This window comes from Vigna unguiculata, chromosome 5, assembly GCF_004118075.2.
Source record: "Vigna unguiculata cultivar IT97K-499-35 chromosome 5, ASM411807v1, whole genome shotgun sequence".
In the NCBI taxonomy this organism is placed as follows: Eukaryota; Viridiplantae; Streptophyta; class Magnoliopsida; order Fabales; family Fabaceae; genus Vigna; species Vigna unguiculata.
Genome location: NC_040283.1, coordinates 39,901,410 through 39,912,394, shown reverse-complemented (window position 1 = coordinate 39,912,394; position 10,985 = coordinate 39,901,410). Strand labels below are relative to the sequence as shown.

The window sequence follows — 10,985 nt, the reverse complement described above, 5'->3', positions numbered from 1 at the left end:
TGGATATCTATAATAAGAAAAAGTTAAAAATAAATAAATAAAGTATCAAATGTCATCCTATAAAATAAAATAAGATAACAAATATCCACATCCGTCAGAAAAAAAAATACTTGAACGTGAGTGAGTTATAAAGAGTAAAAAATGTAGTTATTATTAACTGAGGGACAAAATAGAAATTTAAAAAGATTTTGGAGTACTGGAAAGATGTCTGGAGATATATGGAGAAATCCCCCCGAAAGAAGAAGGTCGATGAATTGGATTTTAAAATTGGACTTCCGATTTAGGTTCCAAACGAGGCCATATCTTCTTGTCCTATTTGTCAATGTCTTTGGATTTGAGAAAGCTCAACTAGGCCCAATTTAAACATTACTATTTACACGAAAATATATCCTAATAATACTTCACAGAAGTACAAAATTAAACAAATTTAGAAACTATTTTTAAGAACATAAATATATTATTTTCTCATACTACTTTATTAAATGGATGATGTTCATTAGTAATTGGATAAAGTAAGTTATGGAAAGATTAATTCGTAGAATTTATTTAGTATAACCTTATTAAATTTTCATTTCAATTTGAGCGTAAACTAATTTATGATCCACTTTATCTATTTAAAAAATGCTTAGAAAACCCAAAATCTAAACTGGGAATCACTTTATTGTGGAATTTATGCTGACTAAATTAATATGTTAATCTTATAGATTGATTTTTGTGTAGTATTCCGTGTGCATGTGGACATTTCACACTAAAGTAGGCTTTTACTTCAAGCATCTCAATGAGTTCTAACTACACCTCCATAATTTTTAAAATGAACATTTTATCTTTTATAAAAGTAATTTTTGAATTATCTGTTCCGGAACAAGTTTTTCAAAATTTCCTAAATATGATTTTCAAAATAGAATTTATGGAATCGTATTTTCGGAACAAGATTTTAGAATACACAAAAATGCATTTCGGAATGAAATTTTTGAAATAAAATTTCTGAAACATAAATATCTTTCTTCTGCTCCACGAGCCATCTTTCCCCCTTCTTTCATGCTTCCTCTTCTTGTCTTCTACCCTTTCGTGTTTAACCTTCCATGGTTGTCTAACACTTCCTCCACTTTTGCAATTGCAAAAAGAATGCGTTTCCGCATGCAGGGTACACTAGGTTTTCCTTTCAAGAACATTATTATCTATTTTTAACTATAATATATATATATATATATATATATATAGAGAGAGAGAGAGAGAGAGAGAGAGAGAGAGAACAGGTTAGTGTTAATGTCGATCAGAAAACTCAACCAACCTTCCATGAAAGGTTTACTCTGAATTCTGTAGCATCGCCCATTCGATGAAATCATTATAACAACATAAAAACCATCATCCATGTCTCTTTTTAATAGTGGTAATTAACTCGCATAAGTAAATTTAAAACCAGTTTCAAATTTATTGGTTACGTGTTAGGCAGAAGTGAATGGATATTGTCTATAAACTTCGTTGAAAGGATAAATATTAAAAGATATATTCGTTGAAGAATGAAAGAAAGTGTTCTTAAATTCAAATAAACATAATTAACTCTAATTAACCTGACTCTGCCACTTGCACGCGACTGGATTGCAAAACAAGTCAAAAACTTACCTAACAAACTTTTAGCATTACAACCAGTTTTTTCCAATCACAACCACCATATCAAAATCACAGCACTCGTACCTTCACCATATTTTACATTCTATCTTCTCTTCTCCTTGGAGCACAGGTGATGATTTCGTCAACTCTGAGAATCATCTCAGCTGCCTCTGTTGAAGATAGCAATACAGCTTGTTTGACTTTGAATGCTTCGCATATACCCCGTTCAGCCATGTCTCCAACCTTCCACAAAAACAAAAACATAGGTAAAAGTAGAACAGAAATGCAGACACTACAACTATATACAAACCCTCGTAAAATCCTGTTCTTACTAACATGTTAAACTTGAACACACACACTCAATAATGACAGGTCCTAACTCACCCGGCATTAGGCACATACCCTCCATGAACATATACATATATTTTACATTTCGACAAGGTACATCAAACTAAATAGCAAAAGTTATATGACTCTAAAAACCCTTGACCCTAAACCAGAAATCAGTATATGACAAGTGAAAAATAAAAACGATCAGCTACCCATATAAATAAAGATGACAATTAAACATTACATTACAAAATGAAATAGCTCTTCTCACAAGTCTACTTCATACAACCAACGCAAGAGAAAACATAAACAAGGCAATATCATACATCATGATAATCACTCAACAAATTCACCAAACTCTTGGTTTCAATACTTACAGAACCAGAAATAACATCAATTCCTGCAGTACAGCCCTCCTGATGATGCTCTGCACGGAGCTGAGAAATCAACTCAGCACTGTCCAAACCAGCATTATCAGCAATGATTGTTGGGATAGCCAAGAGTGAACGAGAGAATGCCTCAATAGCAAGAGACCTCTTTCCAGGAGTTTTCTTGGCCAATGCATCCACTTCCTTTGCCATCACCATCTCGGGCCACCCACCTCCAAGCAACACTCTGCTGTCATTTACAGTCTGTGATAGCACACAAAGAGCATCATGCAATGACCTCTCAGCCTCATCGAGAACATGGTGGCTGCCAAAAAAGCAGATGCATCAGACTTAAAGTTGCCCATACAAAAAACATTTGTTCTAGTTTGTTTAAAAAATGGGTCTATTCATACAAAGAAAACATTCCTAAGCATGTCCAGCTCACAATGCACTGACTGAAATATAATTTTTGAACAGCACTACATAAAGGCATAAATTCACTATGATCACATGAAGACATTAAGACACCAAATAAAGCAAGTACCATTCAGAAATCCAGCAATTGGTAGTTAAATCACTGTGTGGTACAATTCTAGGTGTGAAATTTCAGTTAAGTCATCACGTAAACAGCATAAGATTGTAATCCACCACAAATAGTTAATGATTTTGGTCAAGGTTGATAGAAGCAGAACATACAAACAAACCCTATTGCCAAAATATAAAAACTTCAGCTGACAAAATTTGATGTAGCATGTTATCAATATTAAATTGCCTAACTATGTAAAAGAATACTGGAAAGAAATTTTGTAATAACAAAAAAATAAATGTACCTAGCACCTCTCAGAACTATTGTACAGGCCTGTCCCATAGCAACACCAGAGAAATGAATCAGTTTATCCTCGCCAATCATAATCTCCTCAATAAGGTCACAATGACCAAGCTTAACAGACTCGGGATTGTCAAAGGTCGATGCAATTTCACCACCAGTTACCAAAGCCAGACGCTCAATACCATCAAAATCAGCATGCTCAATAGCCAATATCCCCGCATCAGCAAAGAGCTCCTCTGGAAAATTGTAAATCAACTGCCTGTTAACAAAACAGTTGATACCATGACCTATTATCTTCTGCACCTTTTCTCTCATTTTCTCTTTCTCAGCTGTTTCAATCTGAGCAACTCTAGCCATAGAATCAACACGAACACGTGCACCGTATATCTTCACTTTGTCTGTATCCATGGCAGTGTTGGCCACCAGTATCTTTGCATTCTCAATCCGTTTGGGTTGTCCAATACCGATTTTCTTGTCAAGAATGAATCTGGCGAGAAATATGAATTCAATTAAGATAGCCTACACTTTGCCAGAGCAAGGCAATGTTAAGTCATGCTTAGAAGAAAAAAGAAAAACAAGATTACTGTAGCAAAATCCATCATTATACAGGAAAATGCAGAAGTTCATAATCATCCTTTTTAGGAGCACGACTCTGCCAAGTTTCTTGTAAACAGCTTGTGCAACTCAATATAATAAAGATAATGGATTCAGCAACAAGTTGAAAACTTCCTATTTGAAAACTGCAAAATGGTCCAACTTTTCAATAATATTACCCTTCATCTAAGAATGAATCCTTCAGTGAGCCTCCGGGTTTCTTTATAATCTGGATAGATTCTAAATTAGTGCTTCCCTGCATTTGAAAAACACCATTGAAAGGATGGATATAAGAAGATGAAAGAATGAAAAGACATACTTAAAATATAGCTCAAACTAATAAAATAAATATTGAACAATAATAAACATTTGTTCGCACAGTAATGTTATTGAATAGCCCAGATTACAAAATTAACAAAACAACTTAAGGAAGCTTCCTATTTTAAGACCGTCTAGAAAAGGAAAAAATCACTACAAGACATGAAAAGCTGCCATAACCCAGCAAAAAAAAAAAAAGAGTTAAAGAAATAATTTGTGCGTTCCTACAGAGTGTTTCAAATTCACGATTATGAAATTGCACCACATGCATATTGTTATTTATTGATTGGAATACATTTGAATAGCCGCATTCATACTGTAAGAAATGGTTATGAAACGACAAATATTCATATGAAAGTACTTATGTAATCCAACTACCTACTAACACGTTCAAGAAAGTTGAGTCAAGTATGTGGAAAAATAAATCGATAAGTTTGAATCTGGTGTATCAAGAGTGAAATTCATCTTCTGTTCCAAAATTGTCAAAGGGATAATTTAGCTAACAGCAAAGGCTCTATTTGCTGTATCCATTAAAATTGAAAACTGGTATCCAGTAGGATAGGAACGATTTACCTTTAGCCTCATTACAGCATCCACAGCTAATTTTGCAAAATGCTCCTTGTCCTGTGAAAGAATCTTGGAGCTCAAAGTTGTCATTGCAATGTTCAGTAAGTCAGACCTGAATTTCTCTGCACATTCCAGTAAATTATATCAATATATCAGACAACAAGTTATAAGAATGCCTAAATACCTGGTCCGGAATAATAATAACAATGTCTAAAGGGTAACAAGAGACAATGATAAAACGCCAAAAACAAATCCTACTAAAAAGCGGGAGAAACAATACCAGAATCAGCTTTGTTGTCCACAACCTTCTCTAACAAAGCATTTCGAGCACACTCTGCTGCCATTCGGAAACCTAGAAACCATGTGGAAAAATAAGTACTAGTACATATAGGGCAGCATTCGAAATAAGGAAAATAAAAGATTGACAATGGAAATTTCATTGACTACTTATATTACCACACCTAACAAGCATCAACAAATTAATTCTTAATTTAATTAGAAAACAAAGCACCAAAATTTTTGCATTCCCTGCTTAATGTCGAGCTTCAAAGGAACATTAATGATATTAGACATCAGAAAAGACGTGCTATCCAAAATACTATTCAAAAACAGATGATGCACAATAAGGGAGATGTTGCTTTCTTATCCAATACAACTTATTGAATATATTGTCTTGTATTCAAAGAGTGAATCGCTGAAGTTGCCAGTAGAAAATTCATTAATATGACAACATAACAACATTTTCGGGATAAGAGAAGTTGAGCCATTGTAGAAAAGAAAAGAATTGAACCTGATATTATTGTCATTGGATGAATCTTGGCTGCAACCAGCTTTTCTGCCTCCCTTAAAAGCTCACCAGCCAAAACAACAACAGAGGTGGTTCCATCCCCAACTTCATCATCTTGTACTTTTGATATGTCTAACTTATATTAAGGATGGTTATCTTAAGTTTTAAACATGAAAAAAAATATCCACGCCAATGCCTCTGATAACTGGATGGGTACCATAAGGACCGAACACAAGTGGGATCTGGGTTGGGTATGCACACAACCTTATACCCCACCCTTGCATTCAAAACTAGAGAGGTTGCTTCCAAGACTTGAAACTGTGAACTATATATATAACTCACAGGGCAGCAAAACTACCAATGAGTCAATAATCAACCTTATCTGGATAGGTGTTATGCAACTAACAAATTGCTTGCCACCTCAAAGATAAATATGCAGCATATAACATTACCACTAGTTGAAATTATTCAAAATTGGCCATCCATTTGTATGATTCTAGTATAAGAGGAATTTTTGAGTTACTATTTTGAGAAATTTGGAGATTCCTTTCTGCTTCTGTTCACTTATGCTGCCTCGTATTGGTGGGTGCCATATAGTTTGTGAACTGCAACATAGTACTTTTGCATCTCTTTTGCAGATTCAGAAAGTGATAAATGTATATTAGTCTGTGTCTTTTAAAATTGCAGGTTCCTTAAATTAATGGTGGCCTTTAATCTATCCAAATCATAATCTGTTTTTTGGTTTTGGCTCCAGACCTACATCAATTCGCTTTTCATTGATTAGGGACTTCAATGAAACTAGGAGTTTCTCGTGTGCTTAAAATCAAGACTTCTCACCTTGGATTCATTATATTATGCGTTTTCCATGATTAAAAACTATTCATCATGTAACTATCAAACCCTTAGGTAACATGAATAAGAATTTCACATTAGCTCTCTCCAAAATCCAAAATTTTCTAAGCTGTTTTCACCAAAACAATCAAAGTTGATAAGGATACCGACAAGGACTTTAGCAGCTGGGTTATCAATATGGAGGGACTTCAAGATTGTAGCCCCATCATTAGTGACAGTAACTTCACGTCCTCTACCTGTAGACTGCAAAATTTTATCCTGCAGTAATCACATCCAAGACATATGAATTGGCTAGGAGTAGAAAATAAAGCATTGATCACCACCACTTATCAAAATGAGCCAAGAATAGTTTTACCATTCCCTTTGGCCCTAATGTTGTCTTGACCAAGTCAGCAATAGCCATGGCTCCAACAAAAGAAGCCTGCACAAAAACCAAATCATTCAACACACATAATTAGAGTTAACCAATGTTCCTAGACTCATAAAAATAATAATGCATGGTAACATTTGCTGGTACAGATCATAAACATTATACTATTCTCGAGAAAACAAGACAAAAACATAAGATCACAACATGCTCACCATTCTGGCCCGCTCTCCTTTTTCTTCACTGGCTTCATCTTTAAAAATTCTATCAATCTATAGCATTCACCACAAAAGAAATCCTCATATGAAGAAAAAAAAAGTAAGAAAAGAAAACAACAAAATTGTATAGTATGTAACTTACTGCCATTGCAGGAAAATTCAAATGCAAGGAAAAATGTGGAAACCACCGCTGCTGTGGAAACCGCAGCTGCTGTGGGAACCGCCGCTGCTGTGTGAACTGCCGCTGCTGTGAGAACCACCTCTGCTTTGGGAACCGCCACCGTGCGCCTCCTCTCCCGATCTCGCTCTCCCTCGTGTCACGTGGTATGTGGCGTTGCGGTGGTGGTCGCTGCTCGCGGTGGTGGTGGTCACTGCTCACGGTGGTGGTGGCTCACGGTTTGTGTGCCTCGTTTTGGTTTGCCCTATGGGTTTTGTTTTGTTTTGTCAAAATATGGGTTTATACACCTTCTTTAAAACGAATCGTTTCGGCACCTCTCACTAATTTTTATTTGCTTTTCATAAAATTAAACATAAATAAAATCATGTGATAAAGGTAGGTAAAGTTATTATGTTAAGAGATTTGGTAATCTAATTTATAATATTGTTAATTAGACATGTAATAAAATATATTCTTTCTTTGATAAAATAAATAATTAAGTAATTTCACTTCATTTTTAAATAATTGAATAATTTTATTTTCTAAAAATAATTGTCAAATTATTTTACAAAGTATATATATTTTTTATAAATCATATTATTTTCATAATTTTTAATTAATTGATAATTATATATAAAGAAAATTGGTCTTTTTTCCTATTCAATCATTTCAACTTTATCATTTCTAATATATATATTTGTTAAATTTTTAAAAATTAATCACTACTTTTACATATTTTTTTTGGTAAAACTGTTTACCTTCTCTTCCTTTTTATCTTATTTATCAAAATTTATTTTCTCTATTTATTTTATTTTATTTATAATTAATATAAATTTATTTTTATATTATTAATAAAATAAATATAATATTATGTTTAAAAAGTATGTACATTGTGTTTATGCTAGTCAGACATAAAAGTAATAAATTATACTATTTTAATATAATAAAATTCTAGAGATAACACGTTGGTGTAAATTATGTTTTTACAGATAATAACTTCTTTTTAATATAGTTTGTCCAATTTTTGTATTACTCGACGAAAAAATTGACATTGCTATCTGCAATATGAATTAATTAGTAAATAACTCAATGCAAATATGATTATGGTTCTAAGTAATAATTTCAAAGCAGTTTTGTTCTTAATGAAGTATGATTGATACTTATTTTAAAACAAAAAGTATATCTTTATCTTTAGATCAAGGGCTTACTTCTTCTTCTTCTTTTTTCAAAGCAGAATGATCGAAAGATAAAATGGAACAGTTTATTTATATTTTTTTAAGATTTAGGTGATTTAAATTTGGAAATTCTTATGTAATATATAAAATAAGATTTATATATAACAATATATAAAGAGATTCCCTCTTTTGTGTCCATATTTCAATATATCACTTCTACCCTTTATAATATAATTATTTATTAAATTTTTTAAAATTAATGGTTATTTTTACCTATTTTCTATAAAAGTGTTTTTCTTTTTTTCTTTTTTTATTCATTAACAATTAATTTCTCTATTATTTCACTTTATTTTTAATAAATATAAATTTATTTTATATATTAATTTAATAACATTAGACTATTATCACCTCCTAACATGCTATCATTAATATTTTTAAAATGCGTATACAATATCGCGCATGTGTGTACGCTAGTTTTAATAATAAATGTACTTTTATTTTATCTAAAAGTTACTAAAAATAACTAACTTGTTATAATTGCACCTACTGAGTTCATCCATGAGCTCATTAAGCATAATAAATGAAGATATTCCAAAATATTCTCATCATATTATTGAGGTTTAATAAGTGGAATGATATCCACTTTCGTGTTCATGTATCATTTTGATACTTACTTATAAGAAGGTGTCCATTGAATCCTAATCTTTTGAAAAGTGTCTCAATTATGTTCACTTCAAAATAAATTATTAACATCGTTAACTTTATTCATAACTTTTACTACAAAATTTTAATATAAATATCAATACTTAACTTTGTAAGTCAATTTAAATATCGATACTGTTAACAACACTAATAATTAATTTTTTTGGTTTAAAAGAGACATAACTGAGACATTTTTTTCAAAAGTTAGGACTCAATTGACACCTTTTTAAAATTGGGTACCTAACTTACACGAACAAAAGTGGATATCATTTGACTAATTAAACCTATTATTTATTCTCATATTAAGGGTAACTGTTTCAGTAGTTTTATTATTCCATATATTCCTTAATATTGTATACTTTCATAATACTTGACATAAGAGGTACGTTGGCACAAATATTATTATGATTATTACATAATTAAGGTAAGTCATTATTTTACTTATATTATTTGATATCACCATACCAGTTTTATCACATGGACCTCTAGGCTAAAGACCTTATAAATATTACTAGTATTTCTTAGGAAAAAAACATACTCTCATGTGGTCATTCTCTCTTACAGTAAAAATCCTAACTCTTGACAAGAGAAGTGTAACCTCTCATTTAATAGAAAAATATCATTAAATAAAACATCACGTCGCTTGAATATATACAGATATAAACGAGCAAACGACAAAGAGGTTACAAGATTAACTATTACAATTATCCAAATATTTAATTATGCAAAATGTCTAAGGACACAAAATAACTCAAAGAACAAACTATGAACATAAACATCCTAAGGACACAAAATAGTCCAAAGAACAAACTATGAACATAAACAGTCGAAGAGTTTCTCAAAAGGATGTTAAAAGAAAGGGAATTATTTATCTATAACATCTACTATAAACAACAACATCTTCCTCTACTTGATTAGGATAAACAGGTGTCTCCTTATCTGTTCACACCTATTTTTGATGATCATTGAAAAAAAAAAGACAAACAACAAAATAGAAGCACAATGAAAAGGGTAAGCTAGTGAAAATAAAATGAACAAATAATAATCAAGCCATTTTAAACACAACCAACATGTATCACCAAACATAAAAGACATTTAACTCAATTATCCGGATACATGCAACTATCCTGCCTTAGACTAGGATCTCATGCTAATCTCACCACATTCAATTCTGTGTGAGTCTGAATGGTCATTAGAGTGTCATGATGTAACCTTATTTGACTCCATAAATCATTACATACAATATATTACCACCAAAGGAATTCCTCCGTGAAACTCTCATATATTTCACATGTTATCTCATAATAACTCATATCTCATTTAAAACACATCAAGTCAAGTCTCAAAATACCACATCATTCATGCATAGTTTCATACATCATGTTTTTAAAATTAACTTAAACAATCACAGGTTGAAAATAAGGAATTAAAACTTTGCAACATTCTCGTTTGAGCGACAAAGGCTCTCGCTTGAGCTAGAGATTCTTGCTTAAGCGATAGGGGCTACCGCTTAAGCTAAAGATTCTCGCTTGAGCTAAAATTAAACAGAAACAAAAAGAGTTACAGTAGCTTTCTCGCCTAAGCTAGAGATTCTTACTTGAGCGACACGAGCTCTCCCTTAAGCTAAACATTATCGCTTTAGTTAAATTTTGAACAGAGACCAAAGTGGAATTTTGACTATTTTTGCTTGAGCTAGATTTATCTCGCTTAAGCGACAAAGGCTTTCACTTAAACTAAAGATTCTCACTTAAGTTAAAATAGTAGATTTTCACTTGTTCTCAACATCCAAAACCAGAACCACAAACCACTAAAATTTCACACGACTCATCAATCCAACACATAAAAAACAACAATTTAAACGATTCAATCGATTAAATTATAACATCCAATAGCTTCCATAAAAGAAATAGCTTCCTTCACCTTAAACATAGATCAAGATTGAAACAACGAAGAACCCTTAAGACGAATTTTGAGTTGTAAAACCCCAATTTAACTTAAAGAAACCAAAACCCAAGAACACGAAAAATAATTAGGGCTCTGATCATGGTTAAAGAGGAATAAAAACCCTAAAACAGAGAAAGGGGTGGAAGTTAGATTATCAACTTAAACA

The 10,985-nt window shown here is 32.1% G+C and overlaps 1 protein-coding gene across 1 annotated transcript; it reads right to left on the bottom strand.

Moving 5' to 3' along the window:
• Nucleotides 1-1,491: 1,491 nt before the first annotated feature.
• LOC114185473 (T-complex protein 1 subunit beta) lies at nt 1,492-7,285 on the bottom strand. The gene is made up of 11 exons (XM_028073209.1): nt 6,984-7,285; nt 6,839-6,895; nt 6,612-6,677; nt 6,403-6,514; nt 5,408-5,536; nt 4,898-4,969; nt 4,624-4,739; nt 3,912-3,988; nt 3,140-3,625; nt 2,319-2,634; nt 1,492-1,854 (listed from the first exon to the last, which is right to left on the bottom strand). Exons 1-11 carry the CDS (start codon nt 6,987-6,989, stop codon nt 1,708-1,710), a joined length of 1,584 nt encoding a protein of 527 aa, XP_027929010.1. The 5' UTR covers nt 6,990-7,285; the 3' UTR covers nt 1,492-1,707.
• Nucleotides 7,286-10,985: the final 3,700 nt, after the last annotated feature.

Excerpts from the sequence above, each read along its gene's own strand:
- LOC114185473 (XM_028073209.1), bottom strand. Across the intron at positions 3,626-3,911 it reads GATTCATTCTTAGATGAAGG|ATTCATTCTTGACAAGAAAA; the intron begins GTAATATTATTG and ends ATTTCTCGCCAG. Across the intron at positions 1,855-2,318 it reads TTGATGTTATTTCTGGTTCT|GTTGGAGACATGGCTGAACG; the intron begins GTAAGTATTGAA and ends TTTTTGTGGAAG.